Source organism: Drepanopeziza brunnea (assembly GCF_022702325.1).
Source record: "Drepanopeziza brunnea f. sp. 'multigermtubi' strain 214-2 chromosome Unknown ctg8, whole genome shotgun sequence".
Taxonomy (NCBI): Eukaryota; Fungi; Ascomycota; class Leotiomycetes; order Helotiales; family Drepanopezizaceae; genus Drepanopeziza; species Drepanopeziza brunnea.
The window spans coordinates 758,519-777,966 of record NW_027094071.1 but is presented as its reverse complement, the minus strand read 5'-3'; the positions used below and the strand labels follow the sequence as shown (position 1 = coordinate 777,966).

The 19,448-nt window shown below is 40.1% G+C and overlaps 2 protein-coding genes across 2 annotated transcripts; both read right to left on the bottom strand.

Annotated features, from left to right (window-relative positions):
- Positions 1-2,155: 2,155 nt before the first annotated feature.
- L3040_005166 (uncharacterized protein) lies at positions 2,156-3,379 on the bottom strand (the record flags this gene model as incomplete). Its single annotated transcript, XM_007296968.2, has 2 exons — positions 2,156-3,130; positions 3,185-3,379. The coding sequence occupies 2 exons, from the start codon at positions 3,377-3,379 to the stop codon at positions 2,156-2,158; spliced, it is 1,170 nt and encodes a 389-aa protein (XP_007297030.2).
- A 914-nt stretch (positions 3,380-4,293) lies between these two features.
- On the bottom strand, positions 4,294-5,054 carry L3040_005165 (uncharacterized protein; the record flags this gene model as incomplete). Its single annotated transcript, XM_066157255.1, has 3 exons — positions 4,294-4,305; positions 4,588-4,649; positions 4,916-5,054. 3 exons carry the CDS (start codon positions 5,052-5,054, stop codon positions 4,294-4,296), a joined length of 213 nt encoding a protein of 70 aa, XP_066011570.1.
- Positions 5,055-19,448: the final 14,394 nt, after the last annotated feature.

Sequence of the window (19,448 nt, the reverse complement as noted above, 5' to 3'; positions counted from 1 at the left end):
CCAAGGCCAACGCCAACGCCAACGCCATTAACGTATTATTGGAAGAAGAAGCAGAAGAAGAAGAAGAAGAAGACGAAGAAGAAGAGCAAGGACGAGGAGGCTGGCCGGACCCGGAATTGGATATGGGACTGGACATGTCAGCTCAGCCGTGCACGCGCGCACGCGCACCCGTCGTCCGTCGGTAGAGAAGAAGAAGAAGATGAAGATGGAGGTGGAGATGAGGAGAGAGCATAAGCTGTCGGGAGGAGAAGGGAAAGTTAGCTAGCTAGTTAGCTAGCTAGACGAGATTGAAAAGGATGCTTCAGATTCAATTCACTCCAATCCAATCAATCCAATTCAATCAAATCTAACCCAATCAAATCAAATAAGATCCACTTCACTCCAACCTCAATCCAACCCAACCCAACCCAACTCAACTCAACCGGTACAAAATGTCCGAAAAATGACCCAAACCCTCCCCGCCCCCACCATGAAAAAATAATAATAAACAAAATTAATAATAAACAAAATTAAAAAAAAAAAAATTCCCCCCATAAAATAAAATAAAAAAAAAAAAAAAAAAAAAAAAAAAAAAAAAAAAACAAAAACAATATAAGAAGAAAAAAAAGAATCCCAGCCCTGCCGCCCACGCACCCACGCACACACACACGCACACACGCACGCGCGCCAACATGTTTATGCCCTTCCTGCCCTGTGCGTGCGAGAGGTCTGTGGCGTGCGGCGTGCGGCGTGCGGCGTGCGGCGTTGAGCGGGTATTCGGTGGGTGCGGGGGGGGGGGAAGGGGGAGGGAGGGGTGAAAGGGGGAAGGGGGAAGGGGGAAGGGGGGAAGAGGGAGGGGAGGGGATGGGAAGAGAGGGGGAAGGGAGAGAGGGAAGAGGGAAGAGGGGAGAGGGGGGAGAGGGGAGGGGGGAAGAGGGGAGGTGGGAAGAGGGGAGAGGGGAGGGGGGGAAGAGGGGAGGGGGAAGAGGGGAGGTGGGAAGAGGGGAGAGGGAAGAGGTGAGAGGGGAGAGGGGAGAGGGAAGAGGGTGAGAGGGGAGAGGGGAGAGGGAAGGGAGGGGAATGAGAGGAAGAAGAATAGAATAGGAGAGGAGAGGGAGGTGAGTGAATGATGGAGAGAGAAAAACAATCAACTCCAATGACGATGAGGATATACAAGATCATTTCGAATTAAAAAGAAGCTTGGTCAAGAGGAAACGGGGAGGCATAATATCCTCTTTGCCAAATGGACAACAAGATCAGGGATTTCATTTAGAAAAGTGCACACTCGTGTGGATTCTGCTTTTTCATCCTTATACATGAAAGAAGAGGAAAAAGCAAGCAAAGTTAGTTGATTAAAAAATCAACATTCAAGAAGGGGATGCTTTTATACTTCGTATTAATGCCCGTCCCGGGTTTACGTACGGCAGTAGGATTACCACGTTCACATCCCATCCATCCACGATTAGCAACCCCCGATGCAATTCCGTCCAACCTCCACCACAATCCACGCGCTCACACGTCAGCCGGGTATCATCAACCACCCCACCCCCCCCCGAATACCCAACGCAGCGCACTTTTATCCATGCATCCACTGGTATCCATCACCGTCATCTTCCTACCCAAGCGCTCGGTATCCCCTCCGCCAGCCAGATGTGCCAATTTTGTTTGGGGGTCCCTTCTCCCGTGGTGTTTTTGAGCCGCGGACAACCTGATGGGCTTTGTGTTTCTTCTATCACCTCCGATTCCCGAATGTGCGCCAAAGAAAGAAGGGTGATGTGCGAAAATGGTCGTCGTCCGCTGTGTTTTCTCGATTCGAAAGTGATGCCTGTCTCCCACAAGGGCAGATCAAACCAAGAAGAGAATCCGAAAAAAAGAAAGATGGGGGAAAGATGAGCGCAGAGAGGGGGGACGTGCAGGGAAATTTTTGTAGTCAAATCGCTAATAACAACAGATTAAACAGAAACAGACGACGAGCCCAGATTGTTGTGTCGCTATGCCCATCCAAACACCCGAAGAGAAGCAGAGAGAGAGAGAATGACGACGCTTATGCCACACACGTGTAAGGGGGGGAGAATGTCTTCGTGCGGTGAAGAAGACCATTATGATGTAATGCGATTCGGGTCGGTTTTCTCGTGTCCCCACGTCCGAGCCTCCAGGTGCTGCCGGTACTGACCGCTCAGTGCATCAGTCCTTGCGGGTGGTACTGCGGATGGTATGGTTGCGGCTGCACGTACGGCTGGTTGGAGGTCGGGGTCGGGGTCACGGGGCAGCGCGGAGCCGGGTGGCCGTTCACGAAATACTCGCCTTCCGGAGTGATGGGGGGCGTCATGTAACCACTGACCGTCGCACCGTAGGGCTTCTGCGGCGTACCAGGGTAGACCTCGTGCGGGGAGGCTCGGGTCGTGCTGGGCTCCCGGGGCGGGCTCGGCGGGCTGGCGTGTCGGATCATGGCTTGATGGCGGAGAAAGCCGTCCAGGGTCGTGGACACGCGAGACAGGTGCGGGGTGGCGTACTTGCGGAACAGCACCTGCGAGGGGCGCTCCAGCTTGTGGGACAGCTCGACGATCGTCTGGCTCACCTCGCAGTGGGTATCCTCCATGATATCGTGGCGGCCGAGGATGCCCCGCGCCAAGGCGATGGAGGCTTCGGCCATGACGGACGGCTTCTTGGAGACGAAGTCCTTGTGGTACAGGGCGATCTCGCAGAGGTACCAGGACATGTGCTCGACCTCGATGTCGTCGAATTCCGGGCCGTCCTTCAGGTTGAGTTGCATCCAGCTGTCGACGGTCGGGTGACCCACCATCCACTCGAGGGTGTTGAGAACGTGCCATTCCATCTGGGTAAACATGTCCTCGTCGTAGAGACTGCAGCACATGGACTTCAGCTCGCGGATCATGGGCACGCGCTCCTTGCGGTCCCCATACTTGGCGGCGATCAGGAGCGCAGCACATCCCACCAATTGGTAGTGTCTCTTGTAGACCACCCGCCGGGAGCAGTAGCGGTCGAGCAGGTTGACGGCGAGGAAGAGGGTCTCGGGCAGGAGTTGGAAAGCCGCGTGGGCCTCGACCAGGAAGTCGATGAGGTAAGGTCGCATGAACCATTGGATTTCTTGTTGAATATCAATCGAGGCAACGTCGGGAAGGGTCTCGTCCTAAATATAGGTAAGCCACGGTCAGAGAGAGGAAGGGAGGTCGCGGCCACTGACCTCCATGTGCTTCATGTGACGGACGATATCCTCGATGTAGGTATCGCAGGCCTGTCTCGACAACTCGTTGGCCATCGCTTCCTGTCTGCGCCGACCGGCCATCTTGATGTAGTCTTGGGTGTGGGGGGGTCGTTGTGCAGGGTGCGATTCCTCGACGAAGAACGTCTCACAAGGCTGCTGTGGGTGGTACCCCATCTTGGCTACTTCGCTCGGTGATTGTAAAGGTGAAGGGGGATTTTCTAGGGAAAGGGACGTCTGTGTGTGGTTGTGCGGAAAGGAGTGGATGTCTAGGTTCTCCAGGAGCTTCGACCGACAGTGCTCGGGAGACACTGGAAGTAAGGATTGTGGGATGTTCAAAGGTGAACTGACACTCGGCGGAATGTCGAGTTATTAAAGAATTAGAGAGTGTATAAGGGTGAGGCGTGAAAAGAACGAAGAGGCTAGTCGAGACTGCTGCGGAGATGGAGGAGGCAGGTCAATATCACTGAATCTAACAATAGAGCGGTCGTTAGCGGGGGAATTCCAAGCAGGGGGGGGAAGGAGGGCAGGCAGACAGGCAGGCAGGGATAGACAGGCCCGGATGGGGAGAGAGGAGAGAGAGACAGAGAGAGAGAGAGAGAGAGAGAGAATGCAGGTACGCGCAGGAATCGTACCGACCGTGTGTTCCGGAACAAAATGTGAGTGAATCCCTTACCGCCTTGACGGAGTGCCGGACGAGTCAATTGGTAGGTATGCGGATTGTAATTTGCGAGAGGTCGGCCGGATGAACGAGTAAACGTCTCCAGCGTATCCGTCGCGGGTTGGGAGGGAGGGAGGGGGGTCGTGTGTGTGGTTGGGTATGGTCTGGTATGGACGAGGGGAGGTCTCTCTGGGAATGCCACCGATACGCGACCGTTCGCACGCAAACTGCTACGCAAGGGGGGGAGGGAGGGTCAGCAAGAAGAAGAATCTAGGAGGAAGTGAGATGCAACGAGGAACGCTGGACTGGATAGAGAGAGGACCGATTGAACTTACCTTCGAGTCTTTGGATCGGATCGCGTCTGGATATGTCGAGAGGGTATCTCGTGTCGATGTGGTGAGACACGTCAATTGATTGACTACTACTACTACTACGCTGGGAACTGAGCACAGTTAGATATAGTGATCGTAGTGCGGTGCGGTGTAGTGCGGTGCAGCAGTGTCCACGTATGTTCGGGACCGACAAGAAAGATTGTAGTTGGAGGAGGGTGGAGTGTGGGCAGAGGAAGAGATGTGGTGGTGGTGGTTGGGAGAAAAGAGGCTCCGGGGGGGTGGGAAGGGAATTTTTCGATTGGATTTGAGGCTGTGGAGACGGAATCTGACGGGGCGACAACCACGAAGCGAGGCGAGCGAGGGTGAGGGTGAGGGTAGTGGTGGTGAACTACCTCTTTTCGATTCACTCCTAAGAGGAATTTTCTTTTGCTTTCAATAGTCCGGTCCGGTCTGTCTGGTCTGTCTGGTCTGGTCTGGTCTGGTCTGGTCTGGTCTGATGGCCGGTGAGATCGGATCTGGTTTAGGCGAGATCCTGAATCATCTATCTACCTATTCCTTCTGGTAGGTGAGAAGCGAGAAGGAGATCGAGACGGACGGAGGGAAGGGACGAGGGAGTGGACGAGGAGAGAGAGAGAGACAGAGGATGGACCGGACGAGCAGGAGAAAGAGGAGGCGGATTAAAAAGAACAGAGAGGAATCGGCGGCAGCAGCAGAAGACACAGGTCCAAAGAGAGACGAGCCGTGTCGTGGAGCTGTCGTGGTGAAGAAAAAGGAAAAGGAGTGAGTGGTTGTGGCCGTGGCCGTGGGTCATGGCCAAGATCCAGGTCCAGGTCCAGGTCATGGTCATGGTCATGGTCATGGTCAAGGGCCTGATCCATGATCGGGGGTCTCTCGGCCCTAGTCTAGCCCAGAAGGGAAAGGCAGAAGAAAAGAAAAGCGGGGCCCAGGACCTAGAGGGGCATGTTGATTGGCCCCGTCGTGATTCTAGCTGCTTGGCGGGGACGTGGTAGACAGGGGAACCGGGGAATCTGGCTGAGGACCATTACCTAGTGCCTCATTAGCCTCTGGGTCACATTGGTCGTCGTACCTGGTCAGGTAATAGCAGTCGCGGTAGTAGTAGTAGTAGTGGTAGTAGTAGTATTAGTAGCAGATGGGCGGGCATGCATCGCTGGGAATGGATCATGGATGGCGGCGATGATGATGTTACATGTTCGACTACTACTACCGACTCTCCTCTACGACTACGTGGAGTGGAGTGGAGTGGGGATGGGCATGGGCATGGGCGGCGGAGAGAAGGAAGCTCCATCTGGAGGGAAGATGGAGATGGGGATAGGTATTTTTACACCTGTGGATTTTATATCTGGATTGATATCTATCTACAGAGCACCGGTGCAACTACTACTAAATGTGCCTCACCGACCCATGTGCGTATATTTCTATACATCTATACATACCATATACTATATGCATGAGATCACAATCCTACCGATTCATTCATGCCCCAGACGGCCAGATGCAGCGTGAGCCCGCGATACAACAATCGCCTTTGTTCATCTCCTATGAGATTAATAACATTTCATTTTCATGCAGACCGTGGGTATTCCGTATGCATGTAGGTAGCCAGCCACGGCTTTCTCGACAGCCTCTGTCGGTCCATACTACGGCCTTACTGTACCTCGACCTCTCTCTATCTCTCCCTCTCTCTCCCTCTCTCTACCTCTCTCGACTTCCACCTCGACCTCCACCTCGACCTCCAACCTCGACCTCCACCACCGCTGCCATCCCATCCCATCCCATCCCATCCCCTCCCGTCTCATCCCATCCCATCTCATCTCATCCCCTCCACCACCATTCATTCCCCCCCCGTTTCGCCTAAACCAACCTAACCAAGTAAGTACAAGCCCAACGCCATGCAACCGGACCCAATTCCTTCCCCCTCTCGCGTGTCTGGGTCAAGGCCACACGCGACTGCCCCCTTCTTCAGCCCAACCGGCCGCGTTTTGATCGTGTTTAGCTTCTGCACGCACTTTGGCTTTCCGTCATCGTTCCTCGTCGACGGAGCTACGCCCGTTCCGGCCGGGCTATGACCTAATTCCCAACGAGGTTGCATAGCTCGTGGCAGCGACGAACGGACTATGATTCTCAGTCCGTTACTTAGTCACTCTGTCACTCAGTCGCTCAGTTACTCAGTCACTCAGTCACTTAGTCACTTAGTCACTTAGTCACCCACTCACTTAGTCACCCAGTCACTCACTCACTCACTTAGTCACCCACTCACTCACTCACTCACTGATGAAATCGTTCAAAACCCGTGATCTCGATCAGCATCTAGGTACTGTACTTAGTTGGACCTCTTGCTTTCCAGTCAGCCACCAAGCCACCGACGAAAACTTGGCCAAGAGGCTGACAACTAAACTCCCGTACCCGTACTCTAACACCCAAGTGCTTGCATATGCATTCATCCATCCACCCCCCCTCCTCCGACACGAAACAACACGATACGACGCGTTCGAGACGCGACTTGCATTTACCTTCACTTATAAATAACCCTTCAACCACCCACAACCCCCGTGAACATGCACAAAACAAGAGATCGAGGGGACACCAGAGAAACGTCAGATCCCCCGAGCAGTTTCCATTACGCCCAACTAAGCAAGTAAGCAAGCAAACAAGCACACAAGCAGGCACACAGATCCCCTCGAGAATTTTTATTCCACTCCCAAGTCCAGGTCGCCCTAACAACTCGCGCACGGTGTGCGCTCGCGATCAACACGACCCGGAACTTACGTCCCACACCTACCTCCTCTGTAGGTACTCTTCGTGCCGTAGAAGAGTTCTCCCACGCGACGCGATTATCATTTGGGCTGCGACACTCCACGCTTCAGCATTCGTGTCCCCAAGAATATACTTCCAAGAGGAGAGATCGCGTGGCATGGGATGGGGATGGGGATGGGGACCGAGCGGCGACCGTCAGGTGGAGAGATCCGGAGAACCCGCTCCCCCGAGTCCCAACCGGGCAGGACATTCACTCAATTTGGTAGCCATTGATCCATCGGATGCATTCGATCCCATTCAGCTCGTGCTTATACCTCTTTAATTTCGCCGGATTTTTTTTGCCCCTCTCTCTCTCTCTTTCTCTCGGGCATGTGTCAATCTGCGCAGTTTTGCTACGGATATCGCTGTGTTATTTATTCCAATCCTCTTTCCATCTCTCGTTTCATCCGTCATCCAAGACTGTTTCCATCTATGGTTTCATCCCTTCTTCGATTACACTACATCAGAAGGAACAACCAAGAAAAAGAGGACACCCATCCGATTTCTATTCATCGTTACCATACGGATACGAGTGCCGGTCGGGCGTGCTGATGCCGCCAAGCCTTTTGCTTTATCGTGCCCTGTGTTGTGTTCTCTAGCTACGGCTTATTACTTCCCTCTTGTCCTCCATCCAGTCTCCTGTCCTCTCCCGCTCTTGCCTTTCTTTCTAGTCTGGCAGCCAGCCAGCCAGCCATTATCCTATCAAAATCCACTACGGAAAGGATTGATCTTTTCAATTCCTATTCATGGCAGCCTTACCGTCAAGCCAGTACACTTGATACATCAATATCACTAACTATCCTTTTGTGTCCTAATAAGGATAACACTTACTCTACCTATCTTACTTATACACACGCACATTCCAAACATACACCCACACACACACACCCATACACACACCCATACACACACCCATACACACACCCATACACACACACACCCACATCTTCCATTCATCTATTACTCACTTAATCACTCTCTTAGCCGCCGAATCACTTTTCGCAGCGGCGGCGGCAGAAGCCTATCTCTTTCTCAGCTCAGAGCGAGGGAGAGCGAGGGAGAGACCGACCTGCAGGCCTACTACTTGCCCGCCTGCCTGTCTGTCTACGTGGAGAGGGGCTATCCAAAGTAGAATGAAATCTCATCAGAAAACGTATCCAGGGCGGCTGTGTTTGGGATTGACTGACTGACTGATTGTATAGTCAGTCTCTTACTTAAGCCTTGGAAGAAGAAGATAGGCTTTTTTTTCTTCTTCTTTTTTCTTCTTTTTTTTTCTCCTCTCTTTTTTTCCCTCTTTTCTTTTTCTCTTTTTTTCTCTCCTCTTTTTTTCCCCTTTTTCTCTCTCTTTTTTCTCTCTCTCTTTTTTTTCTCGATTAACAAGTCCCTTGATTATTGATTATTGAGGGTTGAAGGTTGAAGGTGGAGTGATGGGTGGTTGGGGGTGGTTGGATTTAGGATATTTATATATATTTATGTGTATATATAATTCGAAGTGCTGACCCTGTGTTTTCTTTCGTCGTGCGTAAAGGGAGTTGCTACCTTCAAAGCAGCTAGGGGGTTATTCAAACCGTCAGCTGACAATCCGATAACGGTCTCTTTTAAAGACGAATCTACAAGGTTGGCATAGCTCGTAGCTCACCTTAAGCCGATCTTTAAAATTGAATAGAATCTGAACACAAACGATTTAAATTATTTAAATCGTAGCTGAAATCGAATAAAACTATTTCAATCGATTTAACCGTTTTTTCATACGAGCTCGTCTTTTTCGTTGAAGGATTATTATTATTAAGATAAGGTTGATTGTTTTGATCGATTAAATCGTCGTTAAGAAAAGTCGATTTTTTTTTTTTTTTTTTTTTTTTTTTTTTTTTACGAAAAGACCGTTTTAAGACCGTCTTATAGCCGTCCTCTAGCCGTTCTATACCTTTAAAAGCAAATAAAAGGTTATTTAAACCGTTAGCTAACAATCCGATAACAATCTCTTTTAAAAACGATTCTATAAGGTTAGGTTAGCATAGCTCGTAGCTTACTTTACGCCGATCTTTAAAATTAAATAGAATCTGAACACAAACGATTTGAATTATTTCAATCGTAATTGAAAATAAAATTATTTTAATCGATTCAACCGTTTTTTTATAAGCGCTTGTCTTTTTCGTTGAAGGATTAGTATTTTTAAAATAAGATTGATTATTTTAATCGATTCAATAGGTGTTGAGAAAAGTCGGTTTTTTTTTTTTTTTTTTTTTTTTTTTTTTTTACGAAAAGACCGTTTTAAGGCCGTTCTATAGCCGTCTTCTAGCCGTTCTATACTTTAAAAGCAAGTAAAAGGTTATTTAAACCGTCAGCTGACAATCCGATGACGGTCTCTTTCAAAAACGAATCTAAAAGGTTAGGTTAGCATAGCTCGTAGCTTACTTCAAGCTGATTTTTAAAATTGAATAGAATTTGAAAACAAACGATTTTAATTATTTCAATCGTAGCTGAAATAAAATAAAACTATGTTAATCGATTCAACCGTTTTTTTATACGAGCTTGTCTTTTTCGTTGAAGGATTATTATTTTTAAAATAAGATTGATTATTTTAATCGATTAAATAGTTATGTAGAAAAGTCAGTTTTTTTTTTTTTTTTTTACGAAGAGACTATTTTAAGACTGTCTTGTAGCCGTCTTATAGCCGTTCTATACTTTAAAAGCAAGTAAAGGGTTATTTAAACCGTTAGCTGATCATCCGATAACGGTCTCTTTCAAAGACGATTCTATAAGGTTAGCATAGCTCGAAGCTCGTAGATCACTTCAAGCCGATCTTTAAAATTAAATAGAATCTGAAAACAAACGATTTAAATTATTTCAATCGTAGCTAAAATAAAACTATATCAATCGATTCAACCGTTTTTTTATAAGCGCTCGTCTTTTTCGTTGAAAGATTATTATTAAAATAAAGTTGTTATAATCGATTTAATAAGTGTTTAGAAAAGTCGGTTTTTTTTTTTTTTTTTTTTTGCGAAAAGACCGTTTTAAGACCGTCTTATAGCCGTCTTATAGCCGTTTTATACTTTAAAAGTAAGTAAAAGGTTATTTAAACCGTCAGCTAACAATCCGATAACGGTCTCTTTCAAAGACGATTCTATAAGGTTAGTATAACTCGTGGCTTACTTTAAGCCGATCTTTAAAATTGAATTGAATCTGAATACAAACGATTTAAATTATCTAAATCGTAGCTAAAATAAAACTATTTCAATCGATTTAACCGTTTTTTTATAAGCGCTTGTCTTTTCGTGAAAGGATTATTATTATTAAAATAAAGTTGTTATAATCGATTTAATAAGTGTTTAGAAAAGTCGGTTTTTTTTTTTTTTTTTTTTTTTTTTTTTTTTTTTTTACGAAAAGACCGTTTTAAGACCGTCTTATAGCCGTTCTATACTTTAAAAGCAAATAAAAGGTTATTCAAACTATCAGCTAACAATCCGATGACGGTCTCTTTCAAAGACGATTCTATAAGGTTAGCATAGCTAATAGATCACTTTACGCCGATCTTTAAAATTAAATAGAATCTGAACATAAACGATTTGAATTATTTCAATCGTAGCTGAAATAAAATAAAATAATTTTAATCGATTCAACCGTTTTTTTATAAGAGCTTGTCTTTTTCGTTGAAGGATTATTATTTTTAAAATAAGGTTGTTTTAATCGATTAAATAGTTATGTAAAAGAGTCAGTTTTTTTTTTTTTTTTTACGAAGAGATTGTTTTAAGACCGTCTTATAGCCGTTCTATAGCCGTTCTATACCTTAAAAGCAAGTAAAGGGTTATTTAAATCGTTAGCTGATCATCCGATGACGGTCTTTTTTAAAGACGATTTTAAAAGGTTAAGTTAGCATAGCTCGTGGCTTACTTCAAGCCGATCTTTAAAATTAAATAGAATTTAAAAACAAACGATTTTAATTATCTAAATCGTAACTGAAATAAAATTATATTAATCGATTTAACCGTTTTTTTTATAAAAGCTTGTCTTTTTCGTTTCAAGATTATTATTATTAAGATAAGGTTGTTGTAATCGATTAAATAATTGTTTAGCAAAGTCGGTTTTTTTTTTTTTTTTTTTTTTTTTTACGAAAAGACTGTTTTAAGACTGTCTTGTAGCCGTTCTGTAGCCGGTCCCCGAACTTGAAACCGTCTCGAAAAATGTTGATTAATAAGCCCAATTTTTTAAATATATATATATATTTTTTTTTTTCCCAACCACTTAGTCGTCTCCCCTTCTGCTACTAGGTCTGCCACCCCTTCCCTCCACCACCCCCGCTGTCAGCGCGCGGGGCGCATCTGCACGGGTGAACTTTTCCCGAATCGATCGATTCCGCCTATGAAAAAATGTAAAGCGTTAATATAGGTACTTATCAGCCGGCGGCCGCGATACCGCGAAAAATAATATCTTGGCGTCGAATTTATTTTATTACATTATTACTAGAACGATTTTATTTAAAAGATAATTTTTTTTCATTTACAAACTACGACTATACCTTTTTTTAAGAATAGATATCGAATTGTTTTGGTTTTTTCAAACGAGCTTATAAGGACGCCGGCTTTAAACATATAAACGAGGACGGCGACGGGACGGTCGCAAGCTCGAGGACGGTTGAAAAGGTAGATGATTTTTAATTGATATTAATGACTAATGCTGATTATAGATAGTTTGATAACCGTCTTGTGTAAGAAAAGGTCAGAGGACTGTTTAAATGACCTCTTACCTGCCTTTAAGGTAGGTATACCACCCTCTTATCACCACCCCCCCCCTTAAATGCTCAAGGGGCGCACCTATACGGGTGAACTTTTACCGAATCGATCGATTCCGCCTATGAAAAAATGTAAAGCGTTGATATAGGTACCTATCAGCCGGCGGCCGCGATACCGCGAAAAATAATATCTTGGCGTCGAATTTATTTTATTACATTATTACTAGAACGATTTTATTTAAGAGATAATTTTTTTTTATTTATAAACTACGACTATACTTTTTTTTAAGAATAGATATCGAATTGTTTTGGTTTTTTCAAACGAGCTTGTAAGGACGCCGGCTTTGAACATATAGACGGGGACGGCGACGGGACGGTCGCAAGCTCGGGGACGGTTGCAAAGGTGGATGATTCTTGATTGATATTAATGACTAGTACTGATTATAGATAGTTGCAATAACCGTCTTGTGTAAGAGAGGGTTAGAGGACTGTTTGAATGACCCCTTACCTGCCTTTAAGGTAGTAAAAGAAGAGATGAAAGATGAGATGAAAGATGAGATGAATCCTGTTTACAGGGGAAAAAAAAAAAAAAAAAAAAAAAAGAAGGAGAAAAGAAGGAAGGGAGGAAGGAAGGAAGGAGGGGATTTCTTTAGAAAGAAAGATTATTTCGATTTAGAAAGAAAGAGAGAAAAAAAGTGGGGGAGGGGAGTGGATAGGAAGAGGGAGGGGGAGGGCTTATATAAGAAAAGAAGGGAAGAGGGGAAGGAGGAGGAGGAGGAGGAGGAGGGTTCTATTGAAAAACCCCCTTTCTTCAAGTATTAAATCGCTATTAATCGCTATCAATCGCAAAGTCCCGTGCGCTTCTTTTGAAGAAGGGGGGGGGGGAATGACCCCTTTCTTTTCTCTTCTTTTCTTTCTGCTTTAGATCTTCGTGGTTTTGGTTTTGGCTTTCTTTGGGTGTGGGTTTGGGTTTGGTTTTAGGTCTGGGTCTGGTTTTGGTTCTGGGTCTGGGTCTGGGTTTGAGTCTGATTCTAGGTCTCGCGCTGACTCTAGATTTAGCTCTAGTTCTAGCTCCGGCTCTGGCTCTCGCTCTGGCTTTAGGTCTGGCTTTAGGTCTGGCTTTGGTTTTGGCTGTGGTTCTGGCTCCGGCTTTGGCTCCGGCTTTAGCTCTGGCTCGAGCTTTAATATACCGGTAATATAATATGATATAATAAAAAGAATATATATAACCGAGACGAAGAAAGGAAGAAGATTGAAGGAGAGATATTAAAAGATGGATAATGAGAGATAGATATTAAAAGATAGATAATAAATAGTAAATAGCAGAAGATGAAAGGTGAAAGATAAAATGAATCCTTTTTGAAAGGAAAAAAAAAAGAAAGGGAAGGAAGGAAGGGGTTTTTTATAAAATGATTGTTTTAATTTGAAAAGAAAAAAAAAAGAGGAAGAAAAGGTGAAGGAAAGGGAGTGTAAGAGAAAAGGGAAGGTAAGGAGGAAGGAGAAGGGGGAAGTGGGGGAAGAGGGTTCTATTAAAACCCTTTTCGTTAAGTATTTAAAAACCGCTATAAATCGATATATATCGTTATAAATCACAAAGTCTCGTGCAATTCTTTTAAAAAAGAAAAGGAATAATCCTCCTTCTCTCTTTCTTTTTTCTTTACATCTTATTAATTCTGGCTTTAGTTTTGGTTTTGGTTTTGGCTTTAGTTCTAGCTCCGGCTTTGGCTCTGGCTTTGGCTCTGGCTCTAGCTTTAATATACCGGTAATATAATATGATATAATAAAAGGATATATATAATCGATACGAAGAAAGGCAAGATGAATATCGACGGATAGATATTGAAAAATAAATCATGAATTATAAATAATAAAAGATGAAAGATAAAATAAATTCTGTTTAAGGAAAAAAAAAGAAGGGGCGGGAAGGGATTCTTTATGAAAAGATTATTTTAATTTTTTTTTAAAAAAAGAAAAGGGTGAAGGGTGAATAAAGAATGGAAGGGAGAGGGAAGGTTTACATAAGAAAAGAAAGGAGGAGGAGGAGGAAGAGTGTGACGACACGCCAGGTCTCCTGGACGCACCTCACATGCGCCAAGCTACTTCCCTCCTTTTTCCTTCGTATTCTTCGTATTCTTTCATTTCCCCGCTTTTGACCCATAAACCATGGTTCACGAGTCCTTGGCGCTTCCACCTTCGTGTATATAGACCTCAGCTACCTTCGACCTTTACACTCGGTAGTTGTTGATTCTAAGTCATTACTTTGAGATTCTCTTAAGCTCCTATGTGAACCCCCGCGCTCCCGTGAGTTCCTTCAGGTAATCGCTTAAGGTCGTCACAAAGAGGAGGGTTCTATTAAAAACCTTTTCTTTAAGTATTTAAAAAACCGCTATAAACCGCTATAAATCGCTATAAATCGCAAAGTCTCGTGCGCTTCTTTTAAAAAAGAAAAAGGATAATCTTCCTTCTCTCTTTCCTTTTTTTTTAGATCTTATTAATTCTGGCTTTAGTTTTGGTTTTGGCTTTAGTTTTAGCTCCGGCTTTAGCTCCGGCTTTAGCTCTGGCTCTAGCTTTAATATACCGGTAATATAATATGATATAATAAAAAGGATATATATAATCGATACGAAGAAAGGCAAGATGAATATCGAAGGATGGATATTAAAAAATAAATAATGAATTATAAATAATAAAGGATGAAAGATAAAATAAATTCTGTTTAAGGGGAAAAAAAAAGAAGGGGCGGGAAGGGATTCTTTATGAAAAGATTATTTTAATTTAAAAAAAAAAAGAAAAGGGTGAAGGGTGAATAAAGGATGGAAGAGAAAGGAAGGGTTTATATTAGGCTGCTCCATGGGGTGGGGGCCCCATGGGGTTTTCCTCCCCATTCCCTCCATAAGGTCTTGGCCGATAGAGGACTTTTTTTTTTAAACCTTATAAAGAAGATTTTTTTAAGTCAAATTCCTTACGAAGGATAAGGAAACCCTATGGGTTTAAAGTGGGACAGCTAAAAATAATATATATAAAGCCGCTAAAAATAAAACAAATTTACGAATATTTATTAATTTTACTTAATCATTATATTTATTTATTATATTTATTAATTACATATGTTATACTTTACAATTACATTGCATTACATTATAATAAATTAAAATTATTAAACAAAACTTCTAGTTATGATTTCTTGTAATTTCTTAATTAACGTTATATCTTTGTTTTGAATCGTTACTCGTTTAACGTAAATAGCATATAAGTTCGTTATTAAAAGTGATTAGTAAATCGATTAGTAAATCGATTAGTAAATCGATTAGTAAATAAATATATAAGTACTTACTTTTAAACTCTTTTACGAAGAATGCTTTTGAAGCTTTTTATAAACATTTTAAAGCATCGCTTTAAAATTTAAAGTTTTATTTAAAATCGTAAGTGATCTTTCGAACAAAACGCTAAAAAAGAGTTTTTTTAATAAGAAGCTCGATGCTTTTTTAGTATCGTCGGATCTTTTTTAACGCAATAGTTATATAAATTAGTAATTATACTTAAGAATCAATTTATTAATTAATTGAACTTACTTTTTAGCTTGTAGCGACGGCGCTTTCGTTAGCTTAAACCTCTTTTTTTCGCAACAATTGCAGACTTTTTAAAATACTTGCTTTTTTTAGATTTTTAACGAAAAGAAGTTTTAGCTGCTAAAAGTGATTTGCTAGCTAATAGAACGGAGCGAGCAGCTCTAGCCGTCGAAAGTGATTTTTTAGCTCTTTTGTATTAAGAAAAAAGAATATTATTTTTACTTAAGTTTTTTTTATTATCGCTTTGCTCTTTTTTATTTGTATTATTATAAAGCATCGTTTTCGTCGCGGTTTTTATAGCTATAATTAAGCCCGGGATAGTAAGAGACCTTTTAAGAGCTTTTTGCGCGAAAGCTTTTTTAATACGATTATTAGTAAAAGCAAAAAAAGGTTTAATAGCTGCAAAAGAATTGTTTTTAATACTTAAGTCGTAAGACGGATCTTCGTTTTAAAGCTGAGCTGATGCACTCGCTTAGCTCGTCGATTGTTGTGTTGCTTTTAAAGCAGTTTTAAAACAATTAACGAACGAAAGAAAAAGGTTTAAAAAGATTAAACTTATTAAAAGCTATTAGTACTTATACTAGTATTGTTAAGAACGATGCTTTTGTTTATTTCGGATTAAATAGCTAAAGTAAATCTAATTGCGTTTGCTAAAGAAAAATTTGATTAATAAATATTTATTAATTATAAGTTAAAAATATTACCGGATCAAGGTTTAAGAGATGATAAGTGCTAGTTTGTATTTGCGCGAGAGTTTGTTAATGTTTAAAAAGCGTCACTTAAAATAATAGAAATTAGCAATTATTAATTAATAAAGTAATTAATACTTATTAGCTTGACCTTAAGAAATTCGGCGAGAAAAGGACGAAGATAAATCGGTTCTTTATTATAGACTTGCAATACTGCGCGAAGTTTTAAAAATTTTTGTAAATGCTTATTAGTTATTTGCAATTGATTTATTAATTAATTTATTAATTAAATATTAATCGGATAGCTATCGAGTTATAATAGCGCGGCGCTTAGCAAAAGTAAAGTTAAGAATTTTTATAAATGCTTATTAATTATTTGCAATTGATTTATTAATCAATTTATTAATTAAATACTAATCGGATAGCTATCGAGTTGTAATAGCGCGGCGCTTAGCAAAAGTAAGGTCTAGCGTATCCGTAGTTAATTAAGCTTTGCTAGACTAAAGATAAAGATTTGCGCTAAGCAAAGTAATTAAAAAAGTATTAATAGTACTTCGATTAATTAAATATAAACTTATTTTATTCACTTTGCAAATTTAAGTTTTCTTTTTTTACGCTTTCGCCGCGTATTATATCTGCTTCACTTTCTTATACTTCGTCTTTATCTGCTTGACCTTTAGCCGCTTAACCTTTAGCCGCTTGACTTTTAGCCGCTTAACTTTTAGCCGCTTGACTTTTAATCGCTTGATTCTCAATTGCTTTATTAATTAACTTATCTTAGCTTACGTTATCTCTTTTAACTGTAATGCTTAGTATATTAGTAGAAAGAGGTCGGTCCGAAAGCAAAAGTTCGTTTAATAAAAAAGTTATTTAAAAGTATTAATAAAAAGATTTAATTGCGATAATTTAATTTACGATCAATAAGTTGATAATTTTAAACAAGAAAAAGACGACTTTATAAAGTAATGAATAGCGTTGTATTTAAAAGCGTAGCAAATAAGAAAGCGATAATTATAATTGATTATTAAGTAATAATAAAAAGGAATTAGACTTTACTTTATAAAGTAAAAATTGCGCGAAGCGGCCGCTTTATTTTAATTACGGCCGCCTTATCTTAGCTGCGGCTGCTTTATTATTTCGTAAATTCATTAGCGGCCGCGCTAAGATGTTTTAAAAATAGAATGTACGAATTCATTTTTAATTTTAATACTTTTATTTTACTACTTTTGATTTTACTTTAAACAATTACTTTTAACGTTTAGCTTCTTTATAATACTATTTAATATGGCCGCTTATCAGCTTGATTCGATAAAAAGTATTATTGCAAATACAAATTAGCTTAATTTAATAAAAAAGATTGAAAAATTTATAATAAAAATCATTTTCTTATTTATTAATTTATTTATTAATTAAAAACGTTTTTTTTTAAAATGCGGCCGATACGACGGCAATCGTAACGGCAAGCAATCCGGTGCTAAGAAACTTTAGCAAGCGCAAAGTAAGTATCTTTTTTACGTAGTATTTTAACTTTTATTAATTTATTAATTTTTCTTAAAGAAAAAGGCTAAAAAGAAGCTAATTATTAACTAATCTTTATATAATAAAAGCTAATACTCGTATAGCAAAGCTAAAACAAGATCCTTAAGCAAATAAGCTTCGAAAAGCTAAAAGACGAAATCAAGCGGCCGTTAATTAGCTTTTTGCAATTTGAAAATAAACCTTAGAATATTCTTAAGCATCAAAAGCTAAAAGGAAAATTCGATAAGCCGAAATGCAAAAGAATTTTATAAATAAACGGTACTTTTTTTTTTTTTTAATTTATTAAACAATTTACTAATCGATTTTAAAAAGAATCGAAGCATTTACGCGGATAATCTTGCTATGCAAGCCGCTTCTTTTACAATTAGATTTAATAATAAAAAATACTTAAATAGCGATTAAGTTAATAAAGCATTTAATTTAAACGAAGAAGTTTATAAAGAATTTAATTTGCGAAAAAACGAAAAAGAAAATGATAATATACTTCGCGATAAATACGTTTCGATTATCGATAAAAAGATAAAAAAGGTTATTCGGCAATTAATACGTTAACACGCATAAGTAAGCATTTATTTCATTTAAATATTTATATTTTATTAATAATATAAAGTCACGTTATATAATAACCGTTTAGCAATTTCGTCGCTATTAGCAAAGTATAGCGCGGTCTTTAATAAAGAAGTGCCGAGCTGCTAATTTAAAAAATAAAAAAGCTTTCTTTGAATTGATAGCTTAAAACTTAGCAAGCACGGTTTTAAAACGAATTAAATAAGAATTCATTTTATTATGCTTTTAATCAATTGAACTAATATTATAACTTTTAGTTTTTATTTAATTAAGCTTTTTTACGTTTACTTTTCTTTTAATAAAAAGAAATATTAACGAGCTAAAATTAAAGCAAATACCGATAAAATTAAATACGAATTGCCGGGTCTAGCCGCTTAATAGAATATAAAAAGATTCGAAAAGAATGCTGAATTTAAAAAAGCTGATTGCGATTTTATTTTATTTTAACGCGTTATGCAATTGATTTAGAAAAAGAACGAGCTAGCTCCGGAGTTGTTTTACGGCGTTAAAGATAGCGATACGAAATTAAAATCATTCTTAAACTTAATGCTTAAGTTTATGTAAAATAGAATTCACGATTAATTACAAATTTTATATTTTATAAAAATACTTTTATTTATCTTATTTATTAATTATATTTATTAATAATACTTATTAATTATATTTACTTATTATATTTACTAATTATATTTATTAATTATATTTATTAATTATATTTACTAATCATATTTATTAATTATATTTACTAATCATATTTATTAATTATATTTATTAATCATATTTATTAATCACATTTACTAATCGTCGGTTTCTTGTATAACGATACGCTAAGTCTTGTAACGATACGCTAAGTCTTTTAAACGCACTTTATATACGCTAAGTTACTTCTTTCTTTTTTTCTTTCGCATTCTTCGTATTTTTTTATTCTTCGCTTTTAACTTATGAATTATAGTTTACGAGTCTTTAGCGCTTTTACTTTCGTATATATAAACTTTAGCTACTTTCGACTTTTATACTTAATAGTTATTGATTTTAAGTTATTACTTTAAGATTCTCTTAAGCTTTTATATAAATTTCGCGCTTTCGTAAGTTCTTTTAAGTAATCGCTTAAGATCGTTATAGATCTTTTAGACGCATTTTATATACGCTAAGCTACTTTTTTTATTTTTTCTTTCGTATTTTTCGTATTCTTTTATTCTTCGCTTTTGACTTATAAACTATAGTTCACGAGTTCTTAACGCTTTTACTTTCGTATATATAAACCTTAGCTACTTTCGACCTTTATACTCGGTAATTATTGATTTTAAATTATTATTTTAAGATTCTCTTAAGCTTTTATATAAACC